General features: G+C 40.2%; 1 protein-coding gene across 2 annotated transcripts; it reads left to right on the top strand.

The window, feature by feature from the left end:
* Nucleotides 1-1,991: 1,991 nt before the first annotated feature.
* ace (angiotensin I converting enzyme (peptidyl-dipeptidase A) 1) lies at nucleotides 1,992-23,740 on the top strand. 2 transcript variants are annotated; one of them, XM_034119740.1, is made up of 26 exons: nucleotides 1,992-2,197; nucleotides 2,448-2,688; nucleotides 8,027-8,194; nucleotides 8,281-8,368; nucleotides 9,549-9,692; nucleotides 9,870-10,073; nucleotides 11,006-11,103; nucleotides 11,628-11,797; nucleotides 11,917-12,140; nucleotides 12,297-12,441; nucleotides 13,586-13,684; nucleotides 14,261-14,383; nucleotides 14,488-14,693; nucleotides 15,084-15,220; nucleotides 15,479-15,637; nucleotides 16,578-16,665; nucleotides 16,741-16,884; nucleotides 17,355-17,546; nucleotides 17,917-18,014; nucleotides 18,401-18,573; nucleotides 19,340-19,563; nucleotides 19,653-19,797; nucleotides 19,958-20,056; nucleotides 20,267-20,389; nucleotides 21,177-21,361; nucleotides 23,209-23,740. In XM_034119740.1, exons 2-26 carry the CDS (start codon nucleotides 2,455-2,457, stop codon nucleotides 23,412-23,414), a joined length of 3,876 nt encoding a protein of 1,291 aa, XP_033975631.1. In that variant the 5' UTR covers nucleotides 1,992-2,197; nucleotides 2,448-2,454; the 3' UTR covers nucleotides 23,415-23,740. The 2 variants fall into 2 exon arrangements, with proteins under 2 accessions (XP_033975631.1, XP_033975630.1); XM_034119739.1 differs by lacking the exon at nucleotides 1,992-2,197 and having other exon boundaries at nucleotides 2,256-2,688.
* Nucleotides 23,741-23,912: the final 172 nt, after the last annotated feature.

The following is a 23,912-nucleotide window of genomic DNA, read 5'->3' as shown; positions in this document are numbered from 1 at the left end:
ATGGACTTTAACATGGCATCATAAAGCATAAAGGGGACTGCAGTGGAAATGTGACAGGAAGCCAATCAAACAATAAAAGTGCCACTTCGTAATTTAAAGCTGCCGTCATTTTTCCATGACCAATGGACCAGATCACTGTGTGTGAAGTGGAGGGGTCTTTAAGAGTCCGAGCTGGCAGTATGAGGAGTAACCAATAGGCTTTTAAAAATGTAAATATAACAACATTAGCAAAGATGTGGAAGGCCCATTACAGAGGCTCTGCTCGCTCAACATAAACTAAATAGAACTGAACAGATTAACCTCACAAAAGAAGACTACATCTGACCAATTAACTGGAACACAAAGGGGAACATATATAACGGCTTCTTTAAAACAAAGCAAGACAAATAATCCCAGAATACTCGTTTTATATACTAACCAAAACAAAACCCCCCAAAAACTAATTGAATCTAAAGATAGAAAAAATATCTCTACAAATGTAAGGTCTCAATCGCCCACTCCCTCTAATTATGTGTTTTACATTTACTAATTAGCCACTTCCTGTATTTAAGGGCTCTGTTTTAGGGTGTGCATATTTTGCACAAGCTCGCAAGGATGTCTGTACATCTGCAGCAGCAGCTAGCAATGACACCCACAGCACTAACTCAAAGACAAATAAGATGTTTAAGGAAAACTTATCTTAAGATTTGCTGAAATGTGATTGAACCGAAGTTAACCACTTGAAATAAAAACTGCCAACAATACGAGATAAACTACTAGTTTGATGTATGAATCAAAAGTAAGTCACCATTGATCTGTTTGCTGGTGTATGTGCTTTGGGCTTGTGGTGATAAAGGCACTCACTGAGAAAATTCATTAAATTGTAAGCTATAAAGGTAACAAAAGTGGATACCAAAACGGAGCTTAAAGGAGTGAAACATGCAGAAATTATTAATTGTGTTGTTTCATGGACTCATTTTTGTGAAAAAGTGGTGGTCCCTGCCAACCGCTGTGGCTGTTTTCACAATAAAAAGGATACCAGGGAAACTGCCTTAAATGTGACGTAGCAGTAGGACATTTGCTTTGACACTAGCTGAATAGAGCTATGACATGGCAAAAAGAGAGATAACTTTAATCAGCAAGGCTGTAACTAATGAGATCAATTAGACCAGATTAGGTGCATGCTTTGAGTCCCTCCTGTGTTGTTAGCCAACCTGAATCCAGCGTGGACATGGCAGGCTCCCCTACCAACAGTAAAAAGGGATGTGATTTCATAATCAATTTCAAACCTATTATGGTTCAAATACACCTTTTCCTGTTTTATAAAACACTGTAATGTTCCAAGTGATCCACCATGGACATTACATTTATGATTCATTTTAAATAAATCTGTATTGGCCAATGTCACTTGTCCGAACAGCTCCCCCAGGCAGATGAGATTGTGTAACAGCTCAATTGGAGATTAAGAACAACTCGCAAGACATATAGTGTAATTCTGCCATTGACTGATATGAACTGTACAACTTGCACTGACTGTTGCTGTGCGACAGCCTGTGGAATATGGCTTTTAAAATGCTACAGTATAGTGGGACTATCTATACAATAAAGATTTGACTATAGAGAAGAATGGAGACAGCTTGAGATCCCTCCACTGCCTGACAGCTGTGCACGTCCTTGTTCTTAAAAAAGACCCATCAGCTGTCTCTTATTGGGGTTGTTGCAGGATTTTGTGTGGGAATCCGTATCACATAAAACATGTTTCCATTTGTAATGATGTGCTGTATGTTTTCTTTTCTCTGATCAGGGAGAAAGAAGATGTGCTGCGTAAAGACACAACTCAAGGTGAGCCCCTTTCACCATTTTGTTGCTCTGTCATTCTTTGTGCTAATCTCTTACAGCCTTTCCAAATCTCAGCCTCTAACCCTTTCATCCCCCTCCTGTTTCGTTCCCCAATCCTCTCTCTTTGATTTCCCCTTGCCTTTTATAACCCTCCTCCCTCGGTTGCCACTAAGCTGAAGGAGGGAACACAGAGCAAAGTGTAGGAATCCCTCCCAGACGCTCAGTGCTGGTTAGTGAGGATCCGCCACTCCACAGGCAGGCTGCACTGGTGTGTCATATCATCTCACATCTGGTACAGTTGATCAAAGATACCGGCATCCATCCGAATCCCGTCTGCTGAACGGAAAGCAGCAGGAGGAGGGACGGAGGGAAGATAGTAGTAAGTAAGGAAGCAGGGTTGCTGTAAAGTGGAAAGAGGGAAGGCAGTGTGGGCAGGGTTAAACTGACACTTAAAAAGAAGCTCTCATTGGCTTCTGTGCATTTCACCAGCAGCCAGGCTGGGAGTCGTGAGGGAGCGGATGAGACAGCAGCTCCTGGGGGAAGGTGTACTCTCACTTCTTTGGGAGAAAGTGTATTTTGTAGCTCCTTCCAACTCTTTTAAAGTTTTTCTCCATTTTTCTTGGGTGGAGGCTCACCATGGCCACTGGCATGGACAGGTTGCTGTGGTCAGTGCTGCTGCTGCTGCCAGTGTGTGGACTCTGTGAGGCTCTGCCAGAGAGCTGGCTGCCAGGGGTGTATCAGAACAACATGGGCGATGCCCTGAGGTTCCTCACCGATTACAACAGCACTGCCGAGGAGGTGTTATTCATGAGCGTCTCCGCCAGCTGGAACTACAACACCAACATCACAGACCACAACTCAGAGCTTCAGGTGAGTCAGCTCCTGGAGCCTCAGAGCTTGGAGGGCAACCTTTCTCTCATGCTGCTATGAAATATGAAATTGGCCCATTGAAATCAGTTCTCGCCAGCGTTGGCACCACGTCACTGTAAATGAATGCATGGTCAAAGGTTTCTGTGGAGCTGAGCCCTGCTTGATTTGGAGATCACCCCTTATTCATTTCTCTCCAAATTGACATGCTCAGTTTCCTCCCAACGCAGCCAACTCAGCTTGTGTTTTTCTGAAAATACAAAACAAATCTGGATGCCTGCGGTGCGAGCGTCTCCAAGTTTCGAAAACATTTCTAGGGGGCCTTGCATGGCATTTGGTTGGCTTTTCATTTGTTTAACTGTGTGTTTTATGATATTTTCTACTTGATCAACTGTCTTCAGATGGATTCACAGGATGCAGTTTTACACACACCAATGGTCTTTATGAACCAAATTGTCCACATTGGCAGCCAATAACAAGCCTTATCTGAACAGAAATGTGTGGAGACAAGATATGAAACATTTGAAACACTTTATGGTTTTTATCTCAGCATACACCTGTGAAACATTTGCATAAACATTGTAGACGAGGGGGAGAGGATACTGGCAATAAAGCAGGAGAAGTGTACAGCCAGACAGCAGACTGCAATAAAACTGCAGAGTGTGAACGAGTGTTTATTTGCCTTCAGGCACAAGAGTCAATACATCCATATTCATGGCTATGTGCGAACAAAACAAGCGTATTCTGTCATAAAAACTTGCAAAAGCAAATTGGCCAACGGACACTCTCGGTGCAAAGCCTCTGTATTTTTTTCCCTCGCGTGTGCTTGGACAGCTGTCACAACAGGATTTCAGTACACTGTCCAGGCTTTGGTCTCCTCACACATTGAATAGGTGTGGATGTGGAGCCCCCACCTCACCAGAGTCAACAGGGTCACACTGCAGAATTTGTTCTGCTCTCCAGAATGTAGTAAGGTGGAAGATGAGTGGGATTTTAGATGTAATGTACGAGCATGGGCAGTTCAAAGATGGGATCAAAGTGGATCAGAGCCCTGAGCTGCATCTAAACTGGCAGCCAGGGAGAGCGGGGCGATTCACCCCGACAGAAAATAATGTTCCAACTGCACTCTAAATATATTGCTTAACACTGTGATTATTGTAATAAGGTGGCATATTAAATTGCAAAATGTACATTGGGCCCTAAGCACACAAAGCATGCATGCAAATCTGCTTCGGAGGTGAGGGTGATTTGGCTCATGTTAGACATGTGGAAGATCAGAGTGAGGCTCAGTTCACCTGCTTCTAATCAAGCTGAATATAAACTGATGAGTGGATATCAATGGCTCATGTCCTTTGAACCCCAGAATGAAATACCATCAGCTGCCTTCAAGTGTCACAATCAGACCTGAGGCTCGCTTCACTGCCAGCTTTTCTGTGTGATTCGAATGAGAAGTTGGAGAACTACCTTATATATATATAACAGTACAAATCCTTTAGGAAAGTTTGTTTTCTTCTTCTACTAATTCAACAATTTCTACCTCTATATTTAACGAGATACTCACTTAGCTTTTAAAAGCTAAATCAATGAGCATGTGCTTTTTATTGTGGATATACAGTAAACCCTTGGTGTTGCTTTCAAGTCCAGTTATACTTTGCACAGGTTATGTGTTCAGAGGGTAAATCAGTATAAACGTATAATAATTGAAAAGGCAATGTAACCTCTTTACAAATTACAATATTCCTTGCAGCTTGTATAACAAGACCTTGAAGAAAAGGGAATCGGCATGTCGGTATCTTTATTGTGCTTCTTTGCTTGAGAATGATTATCTGGGAGGATGGATGGGTGTAGGCAGGCTGGAAAAAACGATTGAGAGCACAAAGGTCGGAGTTAATGCTTCAGCTCACTGTCTCCAGTCTTCCCTCTGCAGCATGTTATTTTAGTGAGGGCTGTGAGAAAGGCACAGATAAGAAGCACTTCCATGTAAACATCGCTGGAATGAAGCCACTGTTCGACCAGTTTTTTCAGGATGTGGTTACCTCAACAGTATGAACATATTTACCAAGTGTAACTGAGCCAGCCCAACATGCAGTGTGATTTCTTAACTTTAACAGGGTTCAAACACAGTAAAAAAAAAAGAGGCAATACAATGGCAAAGGTGCTGCCAATTGGACAGAAAGTGCTGTAACAATACAGCAGTAGTTCATTTTAAATGGGAGCAAATCAATGTGACAAATCCATGCACAGCAGCCTTGAATCCATCTATTGTCCCAGCACTGTCGAAACACCTCCGTCCATGACCTTTAAGAGTGCCGTAAAGAAAAGTTCCTGACATCCAACGAGGCCATATAAGAGTGTACATGAACATAAAGTCATTCCTCAAATATTATCCTTGAGCTATGATTGTTTCGCTGTTCTGTCCTTGCCCTCAATAGACAGAGAAAGCACTTTATCGATCCAAGAGGGAAGATGTGTTGGTGCAGGTGTCAAGAAACACATCAAGGTACAGATGGAGACGTGTTGCAGTTAAAGCAGTTATAACAAGGGAGAAAAAGGCACGCAAGCGTCTGTTGGCCATTTTTAAGAAAACCAAACAGAAGGTATTAGATGAGAGGATAGTCTTCACATAATTTCCTGATACATCTTAACAATAACAGTTGGTTTATGATTGTCTTTTGGATAACAACTAATATTGTCAAATATTATAATAAGAGCTTGCAGGTAATCAGTGCAATCTGCCATCTTGCAATTACTTCCATTACATTGCATTTAGCTGACGCTTTTATCCAAAGCGATTTACAATAAGTGCATTCGACCAAGAAGATACAAACTAGAAGAAAACAGAATCATATAAGTACATCAGGTTTCATCGAGCCAAAACATTTCAAGTGCTACTCAACTGGCTTTAGATAAGCCAGTCCTTTATTAGTATATAAGTGTTTTATTAGTATATAAGTGCTTTGTTAGTCATTTTATTGCTCGAAGTGGAGTCGACAGAGATTAGTTTTTAGTCTGCGCCGGAAGATGTGTAGGCTTTCTGCTGTCCAATGCACTTCCAATGCAAAGCCTTGTAAATGGCACATTCTTCATCACGATGATTCAGCTCAAAACTGGTGGAAATGCAGGCTGGTTTGCTACAATAGCAGTGAGGATCTAAGTCTAGACCAGGGGTCTTAAACTCAAGGCCCGGGGGCCAAATCCGGCCCGTGACTTCATTTTATGTGGCCCCGCAAGAGCTTGCAAAGAATATAATAAGTTTATTATACGGTTACATGCCACTTTACAGATGCAGGTTGCCCATAAACTACATGTCCCACAATGCATCTCGTTTTGTGACATGCGCACTGAAGAGACTTGCAATTATTTGCCCTGGACTTCTGCTTTCAGACGTAGTTAATTACGAAGTTATTATCGTATCCGATAATAATCCAATTCAGAGGCAATAATGTAATATAATCCATTATTTTATATATATATATTATATATTTATATAGTTACAACCGGCCCTTTGAGTGCAACCTTTATGCGAATGTGGCCCGCGATGAAATTGAGTTTGACACCCCTGGTCTAGACTATCATTTGGTGAGAAAGCGGTAAAAGACTATTTATGTCTTCACCAAATTGCATGGCAACCATCATTTCCTTGTCTTTATCTTGGCAATACTGAGCTCAGGTGGTTCTTTCCACACCACTCAAAGGTGTCCACTGTGTCCCAATGCACTCTCAATTCTGCCCATGTTCTACTCCTGTCACATCAATATTGCAACAAAAAAACTGACTACACAGGGAAAACATTTGTGAATACTCGTTTTAAAGGTCACCTATTATACAAAATCCACTTGTTAATGTCTCTTCTTCATCAACATGTGTCCCCTCCTCTGTGTAAAGAGATTCTGAAAGTTTCAGGAAAAAAGATTCTCTCTCTTTTTGTCCTGATCCATTTATATAAAAACTAGGGCTGTCAAGTTAACGCGTTAATAACGCGTTAACGCAAAAAAAAATTAACGCCACTAATTATTTTAACGCGATTAACGCATGTGTATTTTTTGTCCTCGGCCGCCGTAGTTTCAGAGCGCATCGAGTTTAAAATACCATCGACAAGCTGATGCTGACAGCCCCGCTCCTACCGCTTGTGGCAGACCACACTTCCACGCTCACCGGCAGGCCCGGACTGGCCATCGGGAGGACCGGGAGGGAGTGTGTATGTGTGGCGCGACTCGCGCGAGCGAGGCACACCTTACGTGTTGTTGTTAGCATCTGGTGCTAGCTAGCTGCGCTAACGGACATAAGGAGCTGTTTCAATGACATTTCGCCGACAACTGCGCCGAGCACTTGACTTTATGCAGGTAGCCAGACAGTGGGACATTGTACGAAAAGTCAGCACACTCAGCACGGATAGTGCGCGCAACATGATTGCAGCATACAGGCAGCTCCCGTTGGAGCATATATGCCTTGAGCTCCACACACACACACACACACACACACACACACACACACACACACACACACACACACACACACACACACACACACACAGTATTATTGTATGAGAGAGGTTCCAGGTTGAATTGAAGGGAATATTTGTAATGTTCAGAGGTTGTTGTGTTTAATATTCATGAGAATATTTGTCATTGTTCAAATGATAATAAACAAACATATAAAGCATATTTGTCCACTCATATGTTGATAAGAGTATTAAAAACTTGAAAGATATCCCTCTAAGGTACATTTAGAACAGATAAAAAATGTGCGATTAATTTGCGATTAATCGCGATTAACTATGGACAATCATGCGATTAATCGCGATTAAATATTTTAATCGACTGACAGCCCTAATAAAAACCTGTCTGAAAATGAGCTGATCAGATTTTGGCCACTTTATGATGTCATAACGATTTTTTGGCTTGTGTAACCATTAGCCAATCACCAACCAAGGTAACCCCCACCCCACCTTATCACCTGCATCTCCTCCTAGAGCACCATTGTGTTCTTTGTAACCAAATATCTCTCAGAGGGGCGTGGGGAGGGGCTCCTTATTTTCATCTAAAGTAACAGACAGAGAATCAGCACTTTTGAAACAGGGCTGAAACAGAGGGGATTATGGGTAATGCTGCAATGATCTGTTTGGTGTTTGGAGCCAAACACTTCAGAGACATGTTTTGTATATATCTGAGACTTATAATATATTGATGAAAAACAGTATAATAGGGGACCTTTAAGACATGAAGATGCTAATTGTCTTATGCTACATACTCTTTTGCCCTTCCTGGCAGGCCTTTCACTTTTAGATTGTTGTTTTTTAAGTAACGAATATATGGTTACTACTTTTTATTTTCTTCTGTAGGTGAATGCATCCCTGGAAGAGCAGGCCTTCTCCTCAGCATGGGGGTTAAAGGCGAAACAGGTTTTCACTCCTGAGGTTCTCGTCACTCTCCCTAACGAAGACAAGGTACTGATGGAGAAGATCATGATCCTGGGAGTGGCCAACCTGCCCCTGGCTGAGAGAGAGGAGGTGTGTAGCTGTTTGGTGTTTTCTAATGGGAACATTGATGTGAAACGGACCTTTTCTGACTTGTAATCTCTTTGTTTTGTCTCCAGTATAACATAATTCTCAGCACCATGGACAAGATTTACTCAACGGCCAAGGTGCATCCAGAGCCGAACATAAGCTGGAGCCTGGAACCTGGTGAGTAAATATAGAGCTGGAGAGGCCACTGGAGAGCGCAGAACCTCCAAGGCCACGCAATGGGAACAGAAGTGAAAAATAATTTGTGCAGCAGCCAGATGAATCAGATCCACTTCAAAATACAATGAGCTCTTTCTTTGCACATGTTTCACCCTTCCACAAAGTATAATGAAAATCAGACGAGTAGTTTTTCTGTAATCCTTCTGACAAAAAACAACAACCGACAAAACAAGAATACAAACTCCTTGGCAGAGGTAATGTCGACTCACTTTGGGACTTAAAATGCATGAAGTATATGATACAGATGCCTTGGTCTTTTTCATGAAAACAGGATCAGAGCAATTTTAGAAAAGTATGAAACACACAACAATGAGGAGGGGGAAGTCTTGGAAAAAGAAAACAGGTTCTAAGTGGTTTAGATCTTATCTGCTCTTTGAAAAGTAACAGGATGGGCAAAATTACTTCGGAGAGGTCTCCAAAGGAAGTGTTATGTATGTGTGCTCATAAGTGTTGAGTAAAAAGCTATAGAAACATCATGTCGGCGGCTTTTAACACTGAACAATGGCTCTGTGTTTTGTCAGCAACAACTGCCAAAAGTCATTGTGAGAAATCCTTGCCGGCGCCCACAAAATGACAAAAACAGTTATTTCTACTTAAAATCAAATCATGAAAGTACAAAAGCTAATTATGTGCAGGTAGACGGGGCACAGTCTGAAAATGATTACTGGTTTCATAGTCTTTGACACATTTGAAGGTGGAGCAGGGTTATTCAGGGTCTGTGGTACATCCTTTGTAGTCTTTATAATAACAACCAGACTGTCAACATGACTTTTTCCACCATTTGAAGCATCTTCTTTGGTCTTCAACTTGTTCCATCCTCATTTCCTATTTCTGGCATGTGTGTTTTTTTACATGACGCTCAGAATGTCATGGAGTTGTCATTACTCAAAGCTAATCTCTTGAATATGCGTCTCTTCTGACCTTTTCCTGTTGAGAGAGAGAGAGAGAGCATGAAGTCAACTAAAACACAATACAACTTCATTGTTTTTGGAAAAACGTTCACTTCTTGCTTTTGAGGTTATACGTTTTTGTCTGCATTCCAGATTAGGTCAGCCTCCCATTTATAGTCCATCCTTTTTTTCATGACTAATGCAAGGTGCAATACTTTTTTATTTCGCAGAACTCACAAATATCATGGCAACCTCCAGGAGCTACAAGAGGCTGCTGTACGTGTGGGAGGCCTGGCACAATGCATCAGGTGTTCCTCTCAGGGAACACTACCCCAAGTTTGTGGAGCTCAGCAACAAAGCTTCTCGAGCGGATGGTAAGAATTCCCCCTTTACCTGTAACATTGAAGTTCACAACGGTACAAATTACTAATTCATTTCATTAGAATGACATGAAAGCAGCCCGAGGAGAGTCAAGGGCCGTCAATGACTGATAAGGGAAGGGAAAGATAAAGAGTGAGAAAGAGAGAACTATAACAATGTGTCCTGTTTAGGGTTTGCTGACACTGGAGCTGACTGGCGCTCTGGGTACGAGTATAAAGGCTTGTATGAGACCTTTGAGCAGGATATAGAGAATCTCTACAGGACCATTGAACCGCTCTACCAGAATCTGCATGCCTTTGTGCGCCGCCAGCTCTACAACCAGTACGGTCCAAAGTACATCAACCTGAAAGGACCCATCCCTGCCCACCTGATGGGTAGGAATTCACATTTTGATGTTGCTATGTACACTTTAACAAGAGCCGTTAATGTGTGATACATGACATACAGACTGTCAAAACGACAGTATGCTTAATGAAGGAGTAGGAGGTTTTCCTCTTTTGGGAGTGCAGAAAAGGCTCTTTAATTTACCCATGCCTTTTTATTCAACCCTTTCCTGGAAAATGTATTTTAATATTAAGCGAAAAGTATGACTTGCATGTAACCATGGATTCATTTGTCCATATGCAGAGGATAACAACCCTAACCAAAAGGTTTTCTGGCTTTTTTTGTATCCTTGGGTAATTTGACCATCATTTTATGTTTCAATGATGATAGTTCTGCATTTGCAGTATTAGAAAATAGGTGTCTGGCAACATTCCCTGGGAAAATCACAAGCTGAGATCTTTGGGAATTTGTATTCAAATGAAGCACACCTGCAATTACAACAACATGGCAATTCAAGAAAGTATCTTCAAGTCAGATTTATCATATAAAATAGGCCTATAATACGATTTGGAATCGGTTCAATAGCATTTGATGTAATCTAAATCCAATTACAAATTCCTTTATCAAGTCTTATATTTAATCTTTTAGGTAGTTTGTTAAAAACTCAGTTAAAACAAATCCACAACATTGGTAATTCTATTGTGCACAAAGGGTATTGGAGCAGTGACACATATTTTGTCACCGCTCCAATAACTCCCTAATGTAAATGGTGATTAGTTAATAAAAGTTTGGAAAAGCATCAAAGATGTAATCACACATGCCAGGAACAATACAGTATCGCAGTGCGGACTCTCCACTGCAGGTCATGTGCTTATCACATTACTGTGAAAGAGCGATTTCCTACAAGTGCCCCTGACGGAGTATCCCATAACAAGCCAGAATTGTTGCTTAAAACTGTGTTTGTTTTCTTCCTCGCTCTCAGGAAATATGTGGGCCCAGACCTGGAACAATATTTATGGTATGATGATCCCATTTCCTGACAAGCCCAACTTGGATGTGACTGAAGAAATGGAGCGACAAGTAAGTATGGGGAAAAGAGATCGAAATGCCGTTTCCCACAATCCCGAATACAAAAATACAAATATATATACAAATATGTATATCCTATATATACACAATCAACAGACACATTTTTTTTGTCAATTTATTGAACATGTCAGAAACAAAACATACAACAATAATAATAATAATATATATTTTTATATATTCTCAAATAGTCTCTGTCATGTTAAACAGGGGAAAGAAGAAGCTGTTCTGGTCCTACCCCCTCTAGCATACATTTTCCTTGTAAATAAAAGATTAATCAAAAATAAATAACTTTTACAACTACAAAAAATAACAAATATGATTGTACAGGTCCTGCTCATAACCATGAATGATTTGGCTTCTAAATAATATACATAAAAAGACTGTGTGCAACCGGGATTCTGTTGGACCGTCATCTTCTTCAGCTGATATCATGAATCCATCTTTCTCTGCGTTTATATCACTCTAGTTTTATCAGATGGCATTAAGCTGAAGTCTAAATTGTGTCCCCTCCACAGGGCTATAACGCCACGCACATGTTTGCTGTGGCCGAGGACTTCTTCACGTCTCTGAATTTAGACGAGATGCCAGAGGAGTTCTGGAAAGAATCCATGCTGGTGAAGCCTGAGGGTCGAGAGGTGGTGTGCCATGCGTCTGCCTGGGACTTTTACAACCGCAAAGACTTCAGGTAACGTCAATAAATGCAGTTATATGAGAATTATTTAGTGAGTTATAGTTGCACTGCCAACTTCATAGCTCGTGTTGTTTGTAAAACGTGATCATATAATGTCATTTCATCGTCTTTAGGATCAAGCAGTGCACCACAGTAACAATGGAGCAGCTCTTTACTGTTCACCATGAGATGGGACACGTCCAGTATTACCTGCAGTACAAAGACCTGCCTGTGGGCTACCGTCGCGGAGCCAACCCCGGGTTTCACGAGGCTATTGGGGACGTTTTGTCTCTTTCCGTTTCCACACCCAAACATCTGAACACCATTGGACTGCTGGATACTATGACCTCTGACACAGGTAGAGACTAAGACAAAAACAAATCCAAGCCACTGAAATACTCTCCCAAAACACAGATGTGGATGAAATGCAAACATTTAATTAGAAGAATCTTTAAATATCTAATTCATCATCAAATGCTTAAAATAATTGTATTTCTGCATTGTGTTTCTCCAGAAACGGACATCAACTACCTGTTGAAGATGGCTCTGGAGAAGATAGCCTTCCTTCCCTTTGGCTACCTCATCGACCAGTGGAGATGGGGGGTGTTCAATGGAAACACGCCTCCAGAGCGGTACAACGCTGACTGGTGGCACCTCAGGTAAACTATTATACTTACAAGATACTTCACATTAAGACAATAGTTTGTTTTCTGGGATGTGTGATGATTAAATACTTTTTTTTTAAACAACTCATGTCTGTAGGCATACTATTGAACTGTTTCCCACTATTGATGCTAACTATGCAATGGTCTGTTGTTTTAGAAAATGACTTACACCTGTAATAACTCATTATTTTGGCCGCTTGGGGACATTATTAGCATTATCATTCATGTCCACTTCATAAGTTACAATCCAATATTCACTTTCTATTAGCTTTGTTTTAGTCTCTACATCCATCTGATATCTGTAGCTGCTAAATGCTCTATGTTTACGAGCTAGTCTGTTAAGTTTTGAGCAGGTAGTGTACAGCGTGCTTTTTAATAACTTCTTCACTGAAAACAGCCAATAAAATACATTTTGACGACTGTGAGAGTGAACGAAACAGTCAGTCAGTTGCAGATCGGACAGTTAAACAATAAGTTAAAACTCTCTATTAAGCTGGATGGATTGGATGATACATTTTTAATAGATTCATCACTAAAATCTACCGAATCCAACATATAGTTTTGAATTGTAATTCCATATATTATGGAAAAACAAAAGCTTCTAACATGAATTCAGTAAGTCGTTCATAGTACTTTGACATTTGAGCTCCCAGAAATGTGTTATATGCTGGCCTGATGGGTCCGCTGAAAATCTTAAGGTGGCACATCAAAACTAAAAGCCAAACCTGAATTTCAGGAACCCTCATGCCACTAGCATATACTGTAGGCTAGTGGAAAATGTAAAAAAATTCGAGTTAAGTGAGTTTATCAGGCTGGCTGTTGTCATTCTTTGCCAATTCCTTTTGTCGAGCCAATGCCACTTTCCACCTGCTGAGACTCAGCAAATCCCAGCTGCAAAATATTAAGTCAGGATTGTTGGTAGTAACAGTAGAGCTGGTTTCACTGGCTGGCATTCACACTTTAGTAGCTGCTGCTGGAAAAAGAGCACACATGCCCAGCTGTCAATTAATGGATACATAAAACTTAACGAATAAGGAAAAATGCTATCCTCATTAGGTTCAATATATTTTCCAGAACTCATGTCTTATGTAACCTATGCCCGTGTGTTTTTTAATCCATCTCTTATTTCATTTTGAAGGACGAAATATCAAGGTATCTGCCCACCCACCAAACGCACAGAGGAGCATTTTGATGCCGGGGCAAAATACCACATCCCTGGAAACACGCCGTACATCAGGTAGCTGTCTTTCGATGTAATAGTTTACACACAGAACACAATAAGCCAATGAACATATTTGTTATATGCATTTAGTCCTTTCCTTGCTGTCTGATTTGCTTTACTCTCAATCATGGGTGTATGTTTGTGTACGTGCCTACACATACAGTATGAAGACATTAGGGAAGTATAATAATGAACATGTAAGCATGGCTGGTGATGTGGGAATTAAGTTATTGTTTGCAGTCATCTGGACTCAATTACTGACCCTTGAGTCTTACACCATACAATAACCATACAATAGCAGGAAGCTTCAGGAAATAAGCCCCAGCTGGTTTCTTAAACAATGTGACGCATGTAGCCAAACACACACTTAGTATAACAGGCAAACATCATCTTGTGTAGTTGTTGCTAAAACACACACTTACAGCATCCTTAAAATGTAAGACATTTGTAGTTTTGCACTCTAGTAAATACTCTACTTAAGTTACATCTCTTGATTTGCCTTTTTTGAACTAAATATTTGGAACATTTTGAAAAGCAGTAGTGTAAATACATATCACTAAAGAGATAACGGAGCAATTGTTTTCCCTGCAGGTATTTTGTCAGCTTCATCCTGCAGTTCCAGCTTCACAAAGCACTGTGTGTTAAAGCTGGCCACACGGGTCCCTTGCACACATGTGACATCTACCGCTCTGCAGAAGCTGGGGCCGTTTTAAAGTATGTGATCTTGTCGGGGTCTCCTTTGTTTATTACCCAGATCATGAATAATGGATTGAAGCAAACAGTGAAGGTGTTTTACAGCTGTATTCTACCTTCTCCAGGACAATTCTCCAGGCTGGCTCTTCCAAACCCTGGCCTGAGGTGCTCCAGGCGGCCATTAATACCAACAGGCTGGATGCCAACGCACTGATGGAGTACTTTGACCCCATTACTAAGTGGCTGGAGGAGCAAAATGTGAATGAGACATTGGGATGGCCGGACTTTAACTGGGTTCCTCCCATCCCAGAGGGCTACCCTGAAGATATTGGTAAGAGCGTCGCTCAAAATGAACGGTCAACAAACAGACGATAAAACACATTCACATTATATTGTTTAATAAAGTATAAGTACTCATCTCGATGAATCAAGTAAAAAAAGTTAGGAAATTGTATTTTTTGGCTATAAGATTTAACTAGGAAAGTGTTGTCTGCAGGATGGTTTAAAAGTGTCAACTGTAAAATCTCTGTCTATTACACAATGCTCTCTTGCATGCACACAAACAATAGTACATTTTTATTATCTACTGGAAGCAGAAACACATAACGCCTAAAAAAACAAACATATACTCCCTCTCCACACACAATAGTTTAGCTAAAAGTGAAACTATTTGGACTTGATTTGCATTATTTTGACCGACTTGACCTTTTTGTTTACCCAGACAAGAACACGGATGAGCTGAATGCAAAGGCTTTTCTAGAAGAGTACAACAGGACAGCTGAGGTTGTGTGGAACGCCTACACCGAGGCCTCCTGGAAGTACAACACCGACATCAACGAAGCCAACAAGCAGGAGATGGTAAGACCCTCCGACAGGCCGACTCCACTGAAATCCCCATAGCATTGTTCAAGCATCATCTACCATCAATCAAATGTGAAAACCCATTGCATCTTTTGTTCATTTTGTGCATTAATCAATAAAAGCATCATCAAAGAAGTATCGCTTAATCGAAAATGTGTCAATGAATCAGTAATGGACTGAGTTAGTAATTCTCTAATCAACCAATGTATTCATGCATGTATAGAAAAGTAAAGAGTATTCATTATCCCTCTTCAGCTGAAGAAGAGCCTGGAGATGTCGGCCCACACCCTGCAGTACGGAGAGAAGGCCCGTGAGTACGACACCACCGACTTCACGGACGGCTCGGTCAAACGCATCGTCAAGAAACTCAGCGACATTGAGAGGGCCGCGCTGTCCAAGGCAGAACTGGAGGAGGTGTGGAGGGAACTGGGTTTAGTTTGACGATTTATATATAACTGCTCTAGAGAAATTGTTTCATGGGTTTAGTTGAATTGGGAACAAAAATGTGCTTTCCATAAACAATTGTCACTGTGCATGCAACGGGGATGCAGAAAACTCAGTAACACAATGAACATGGACGCTCTAATAGAGGGAAATGTGTCCGTTACACTTACTCACAGTGATAGGCATACATTAGTTCTAGCTAACAAAACACTAGGTAGCTAAAAGCGGTACTGGTGCTAACCAAGAGTACACAACGTTAGATCTTAGAGGAAGTTCAAATGAACTGTGTCCCAGACCATTAACATGCAGCACAGGTTTAAAGTACTAAGCTTCCCTTACACTAAATCCCTGATGTTTGCATCAAATATAACACAACTTAATGCTTTGCAGGTAAAACAAATGCAAATTGCCATTTTATGAGCGAATAAAGAAAGACACCAGTTGTTCAATTTGACAACACACCCAAATATTGCTCAAAAATAAATAAATAATAATAATAATTCAGAAACATGCTGCGATAGCACAACAAGAAAAAGGGAAGTAGAGCGTTGGGGAGGACACTAAAAAGTGATGCACCTTAGCATTTGCTTATTATTTACACTGTAATGGGCTCTATATTGGTTTACCCCATCAGGGCTTCGCATTAGCTCCATGATACTGAACGGATATCCCAATCAGCAGCTAGCAAAGTAAAACCATTAAAGCTTAGCACACAAGGGCCTGTAGTTAGAGGGCTGTGCACATATTCATAGGTCCAGAGGTACGTTCAGTAACTTTTCATTTATAGCTCCACCTAATTCTGTGCAAAACAATTCAATATCTTATTAAAAGCCAAGGCTCTGACCTGATAATTACAATGTTTGTTTTTAAGAACAATCGATCTAATGGTGGGTTCCTTTTACCTTTTCAGTACAACACTCTTATATCCAACATGGAGACCAAGTACAGTGTGGCTAAGGTTTGCAAAGATGATGGTACATGCCTCCCGCTGGATCCAGGTGAGTGTGTGAAATCATAAAGGGAACAAATATTGGTATTTGATACAAGGAGTACAATGATATGGTTCCCTTCAGATCTCCAGAAGATCATGGCGGAGTCCAGGGATTATGACGAGCTGTTGTTTGCCTGGAAGGGATGGAGAGATGTTGCCGGCAAAGTGCTTCGCAAGGATTACAAGAGATATGTGGAACTGGCCAACACAGCTGCCAAACTCAATGGTATGACCTCAATGAGTAATTTTACATCCACCTTGGTATTTTGAATAGTGTGACAATTGAATTTTTCCGAGCTAGCATCAAAGAACAACCTTCATGCAAATTAATGAAAGACATAAAAGTGGTATAATCTTGTCATTTTATGCTCTGTATTATTTTTTGCTAGTTTTTTTTATTTGGTTACTAACTTGGCCACTTGCATGGTTTTTGGATTCCCCTTTTCTTCTCTTTTTAATATTAGTGAAATTATATTATCCCATACAGTTTGGCAGATTTAATGACAGAATAACAAAAGAAAAACATAAATACATTTTGTGAACAATAAGGATATCATTTTGTTAATTCTAAATACCTTAAATAGTCAGGGATATTGGCTTAAAACGTTTGCATAAAAGTATTGTATTACATTATTATTATACTCTTATTAAATACACGTCACTGATGAATGCTTGTATCCCTGGTGCTGTCTGTAGGCCACTCTGACAATGGGGCTTTCTGGCGCTCCCTGTACGAGACCCCCACCTTTGAGGAGGACCTGGAGGCTCTGTGGAAGGAGCTGGAGCCGCTGTATCAGAACGTGCACGCCTACGTCCGCAGGTCTCTGTTTAAAAAGTATGGCTCTGAGCGCATCAACCTGAAGGGACCCATCCCTGCTCATCTACTGGGTAAGCAGGGACGCTTTGGGACTCCTTTTCATAAAGCTGCACTGTGATTAAGTACAATGTTTGGGGGCTGCTTTCAGAAATGTCACTTTGGAATTTAAAGGATTCTAACACTCTAGCCCAAATGCTCCTTTTGTGTGGAAGCATACCCCATTGATAATCTGTCGTTGGCTGGTAGATGCATTTGGATTTAGACAGGATTTCATTTGCTTTCAGGGGCATCAGGCGTGAGATTGTGTGTGACAGTTCCTCAGAGTTAGCGATTGGACTGACTCAAAGCCACAAAGCCCACTCGGTTTAACACCGTCGGAGAATGACTTGCCCCATAAATTAGAAGAAAAAAATATATGAATGCCGTCTTCTGTCCTTTCAGGCAACATGTGGGCGCAGACGTGGTCTGGCATCATGGATTTGGTCATGCCCTACCCAGATGCCAGTCAGGTTGATGCCACTCCTGCTATGGTGGCCCAGGTGAATGAACACAAGAGCCATAATGATCACAGCTTTCTTTCACACATAAATATACAAGGACAATCAAAGAAAACACACTCACACACACGCTTGTGCAACAATAAATGAGACTTGGATGGCGTCCAGAGTGGAGGATAAAACAGCAGACATCCATAACTGACATCAAGTGTACAAAAAACATGAATATATTCTGTGTTCATATTTTCAATGGTACGTTACCGCCTATCCTTTTTTTGAACGGGCATCTGTTTAGACTTTGTGCAGTCACACATTTTCTAAAACGTAGATGTTGCTTTGTCCAAATGTGAAATACCTCATTTCCGGGAAAAACTGCTTATATACATTCACACTCGCATCTTTACTGATGTTCTTTTTTTCTCGCTCAGGGCTGGGACGCCAAGAGAATGTTTGAGGAATCAGACAATTTCTTCACTTCTCTGGGTCTGATCAAAATGCCAGAAGAGTTCTGGAACAAATCCATGTTGGAGAAGCCGTCTGACGGACGCGAGGTGGTGTGTCACGCCTCTGCATGGGACTTCTACAACAAAAAAGACTTCAGGTCAGTTTTTCTTGTTTTTTTTAACTAGTAAGTGTTCATCAGTGCTCTCTGACATCATGATGGTCTTGCCTAACATTCATACACATGAGAAGAAAATAAGTGTAGATGTAAAACACAAAATGTAATGTAATATGGAAGTTGAATAAGCAGCAACTTGTGATTTATTTCAGTATAAGAAACTGATAACCTTGCCTGTAGTTCCTCATGTAGTGTAAATACAGTATAATACTACTATTTAATCAAAAACTCTCAATACTTTGTAATCTCCTGCCACAAAAGCTATATTCGGTATAGTCATATAGATGAAGGGACAATATAGTATTAAATGGTCTTTCCCGCTTATAGGTCGTAGAAAGTCCATCATATAAATAGATGTCCTGACAAATCTACTAATGGGTTAAGTCTCATCCTCAACATAACTTGAATTTTAACAGGTTGTCATCAATGAGTAAATAATCTATACATACTAAAATTATATTTTGTTCTAGACATGTTTATTTTGCTGTTAAGTTTGCCATTTTGCCATTGGGGGCTACGGGGATTCACGTGCTTTTGGAACAAGCCTCTAGTGGCAATTTAAGAAACTGCAATTATTGGCACTCGAGTTGGCTTCAGCACCAGAGGTTTCTGCTTTGTCATGCAAGAGTGGAAAAATCAAATAAACGTAGGCTAAAGGTGTCAGAATAATACTGTTTTTATGTTATTGCAAGAAAAAACCCATCAATAGGTAGTTCTTTCTGTAATTAGACCTTGTTTGTGTCTCCAGAATCAAACAGTGCACTGTTGTGACCATGGATGACCTGATCACCGTGCACCATGAGATGGGTCACATCCAGTACTTCCTGCAGTACAAAGACCAGCACGTGTCCTTCCGCGATGGAGCCAACCCCGGCTTCCACGAGGCCATCGGCGACGTGCTCGCCCTGTCCGTGTCCACGCCCAAACATCTGCAGAGCATCGGCCTCCTGGACAAAGCAGAGAGCAACTATGGTGAGTGACCGTTAGTACCGTGCAGTTCTGTGGAAACTTGTGATGTTGTAACGATGCTCATGATCTTGTGTTTCTGTCCCTTCCTATAGAGAGTGATATCAACTTCCTGATGAGCATGGCACTTGACAAAATCGCCTTCCTGCCTTTTGGTTATCTGATGGATCAGTGGAGATGGAAGGTATTTGACGGGCGCATCCCATCGAGTGAATACAACAAAGAGTGGTGGAACCTCAGGTGAAGTTCCTTACAAAACAAAGTGCAATACTTATCATCTAGAATTTCGAATCAATTATTAATTAAAGAAAAGTTATTAGTGAGAAGCAGATTAACTGTAATAAATGTTTGTAAATGGTTTACTTATATAACAACTAGATTTTTCTTTGTTGCTTCGCAGAATGAAATACCAGGGACTGTGTCCACCTGTAACCCGTACTGAGGATGACTTTGACCCGGGGGCAAAGTTCCACATCCCCGCTAGCGTGCCATACGTGAGGTAAATGTTCCTGATTCTGCAGAACAAGCATGATAACTGAGCACGAACAGATGGAAAACAGCTCCAGTGAACTTTGTAAAGATAAAATAAATGCGGCTCCTTGACTGGCTACACAGAAAATGAATCACCCTCAGGCAGAATTGACGTGACTGATGTTTTCTTTCTTCTTGGATTTAAAGCAAAAATAATGACATAATGATCTTTTATCAGGTACTTCGTTAGCTTCGTCATCCAGTTCCAGTTCCACAAGGCTCTGTGTGAAGCCGCCAAGCATACTGGGCCTCTTCATACCTGCGATATCTACAAGTCTAAAGAAGCTGGGACGCTTATGGGGTAAGTAGCCTACACACACCTATACTCACAAGTGAACCCATCTATAAACACCTTGGGTAGAGAATGATATGCAACCACTAATGTTTCAGAAGAAAAACCTTTACATAACCCATGGAGCATTCACTGTCATTAGAAGTGAAGTCAAATCTCAGATTTTCCTCATTAGAAAATGGATTTCAAATATGAACATAAATACAAGAAATTACTTAAAGGTCACCTATTATGCAAAATCCACTTCTTCATGTCTCTTCTACATCAACATGTGTCCCCTCTGTGTAAAGAGATTCTGAAAGTTTCAGGAAAAAAGATTCTCTCTCTTTTTGTCCTGATCCATTTATATAAAAACCTGTCTGAAAATGAGCTGATCAGATTTTGGCCACTTTATGATGTCATAACGATGTTTTGGCTTGTGTAACCATTAGCCAATCAGCAATCAGCAATCCCCCTGGCTCCTTATTTTCATCTAAAATAACAGACAGAGAATCAGCACTTTGGAAACAGGGCTGAAACAGAGGGGATTATGGGATGCTGCAATGATCTGTTTGGTGTTTGGAGCCAAACACTTCAGAGACATGATTTGTATATAACTGAGACCTATAATATATTGATGAAAAACAGTATAATAGGGGACCTTTAAAATGAATATTGTGTTTATTTAGTTCCATAAAGTATTTGTCAGTGCAGGCAGCTGGTGAAAACATGCTCCATGCCAAGTGTTTTAATTATCTCTAGAACACACTCCTGCTACTGATCTTCCTGTCTGACCCTCTCTGTGTTGTCCCTGCAGTAATGTGATGAAGTTGGGCTTCAGCAAGCCCTGGCCCGAGGCGATGAGCATGATCACCGGCCAGCCAAAAATGAGTGCCCAGCCTCTCATGGAGTATTTCGAACCGCTCATTAAATGGCTGGAGGCAGAGAACAACAAGAACCAAGATATTCGCGGGTGGCCCGAGTACGACTGGAAACCAAAAAGTAAGTCAAAGCAAATGCTTTGCATGTGTCAAAGCATCCACATGCTTTGACACTTCCACAGAAACATGAATAAAAGCACACTTATGTAGGCAACTGCTCTGTGTTAAATATGTTTTCCAATCACCAAGCCAAATGATTTTTGAAATCCTTCCCAGAAATAAAAGGCATAATGTTTTCACACAGAGGCAATAGTTTTGTTTTTCTCCTTGTCTGTGGCTTGCAGTGAAATCAATATTCTGCTCCTCTTGTTTTACTGATGAGGTCGTGCTGAAAAGATGTGTACAGATTAGATTGATGAGATTCTAACCAACAAGAGAGCGCAAGGAAAAGATAATGGGGAAAAGAAAACCGCTGCAGATCACAGGAGAGATATACTGAATTCAGATGAATAATGAATTGTTGTGGAAAGAATATAATAAAGATTGTTTCCTCACACTGTGTATAAAGGGGTGTAAATAAACATGACCTTCTTCATCATGATAAACAGTACTTTGGAGACAGATGTTAGTAACCTCGTTAAACTTATTTTTTTATGTCAGTTTCAACAACAGTGTGATCGAAACAAAGCATCAAAATATGTTGAATAAACAAAAGATATGTAATGGCCTCAGGAGTCTACAGATTAAAGGTGGGGTAGGTAATTCACTTCAGAAACACTTTTTGTTATATTCCATGGAATGCTCTTAACATCCCGATAGCAATGAATATCTTAAATGCTTTGACAATAAATACATAAAAAAATGTCATCTGTGGAAGCCTGTGCGCTGTAATGAACGACCAATCATCTGAGCCGGCCCGGCTAAAATAACTGGATGGCCTACCTGCCTGTCAGCCTTCCATCTGTGCACAAACTTATCTCGTGCCCTCATTGGTCATGTGCGTGTTCGTGTGTGTTGGAGGAGGGGCTCTGTAAGGAAGTCTGAAGGAAGTGGCAGATTCTTACCTACCCTACCTTTAAGGCATGTTTGATGAGTGCCATCTAAGATATAAGATGGACCTTTATTAATCCCCGTGGGGAAATTCAGTTGTACAAAGCAGCAACAGGGTAAGCGTGAAAAAACAGGACAGCAAAGATTCACACAGATTAATAATGAAATCAAGAAAAAAATTAAAATAATAATGATAATAATAAAAGACTATGAAATAGGAGATGAGCAAAAATAAGAGTAAAATAACTGTTGGCATATATACATATTTGGTCATCTAAGTTATGAAGTACGGAATGAGTTAAAGTGACAAGTGAAAAGTGAAAATGGACATCTGTACATATATATCTACATATTTGGTCTACTACTAATATATTAACATGGGTTGTGGAAACAGTGTATATTTATGTCCAGTGATTTAATTGTATTTCTATAGGGAGGAAGAGGATTATCTGGTGTAATTTCAGTACTACAAGTTTTTTTTAAATGTTTCTTTCAACATACTATACTATGACTTTTTTGACAAACAATACCATTCACTTTTTATATTTTCAACATGCATGCCTGCATACAATGCTATATTATGACTTTCACAATATTTTCGACATACAGTTATATAAACTCTTTATAAAAAAAGTTCCTATACTTTTCCATAATTTGATTTGATTTTCGACACACTATACTATGACTTTAATTTAAAATACCATACTATTACTTTTTCAACATACTATACTTTGATCATTTTTACATCATATACTATGACGTTTTCAGTATTTATTTATTTCTGATATACTGATTTCCATCATTTTCCGACATACATTGGCTCTTTATATAACATATTATACTATGACTCTATTCTTGTGAATTAGTTATAAACCTTCCTTTCATTGAGACTTATTTGTCCTTCGTGTGTGTGTGCAGCAGGTGAAGTTAAGGTTACGGATAATAAAGTGGACTTCCTGGGTCTGAGTGTGGACGGTGCCTCTGCTGTGGCCGGCCAGTGGGTCCTGATGGTGCTCGGCGTGGTCCTGTTAGTCGCCACCATCCTATTGGGCTACAAGTACAGGAAGTCAAAAAAGGGATCTGAAAAGTCCTTATCCACAATGGAGCTCAAGCAAAAGGACTAATCATCAGTGGTGGCTAACTGTTGCTAGCACAGTACCAACTCAATGTGAACATCAGTGTTTTTGTGTACCGTACAGTACACTTGATTGAAATTGCTTTTTCTTTTTGGTCGGCCTTCTTATCTAGTCTTGTATATTTGTTGTATACACTTGGAGTGAAATTATTTTTTGCCTATGCACAAAATTACATTTTTGTAATTTATTTGCAATATTTGAATGTTTAGAGAGGAAATGATTTAAATGAATGTGTGTAAAGTCAATGATTGCATTTGTGGAATATTGATTGTTTTTTTCTTTTGTTGAATCCTTTGCATTTCTACAATAAAGACATTAAATATGTATACTGTGTACAGTATGTGTTGCTTCAAGATAAAACAGTTGATAAAACTATTTTATTACATTAAAATTGCTGAGTACAAAATAGTTAGTGCATTCAAATTACTACATTTTCGACATATACGACTTTTTACTATACTTGTTTCATAGTATAGTGCATTTTTT

This window comes from Trematomus bernacchii, unplaced genomic scaffold (assembly GCF_902827165.1).
Source record: "Trematomus bernacchii unplaced genomic scaffold, fTreBer1.1, whole genome shotgun sequence".
NCBI classification, from domain to species: Eukaryota; Metazoa; Chordata; class Actinopteri; order Perciformes; family Nototheniidae; genus Trematomus; species Trematomus bernacchii.
The sequence above is the reverse complement of the archived record's forward strand: the minus strand, read 5'-3'. Positions and strand labels throughout refer to the sequence as shown.

Excerpts from the sequence above, each read along its gene's own strand:
- ace (XM_034119740.1), top strand. The coding sequence starts at position 2,455 with ATGGCCACTGGCATGGACAGGTTGCTGTGGTCAGTGCTGCTGCTGCTG. Across the intron at positions 2,689-8,026 it reads ACCACAACTCAGAGCTTCAG|GTGAATGCATCCCTGGAAGA; the intron begins GTGAGTCAGCTC and ends TTTCTTCTGTAG. Across the intron at positions 15,221-15,478 it reads AAGCCAACAAGCAGGAGATG|CTGAAGAAGAGCCTGGAGAT; the intron begins GTAAGACCCTCC and ends ATCCCTCTTCAG.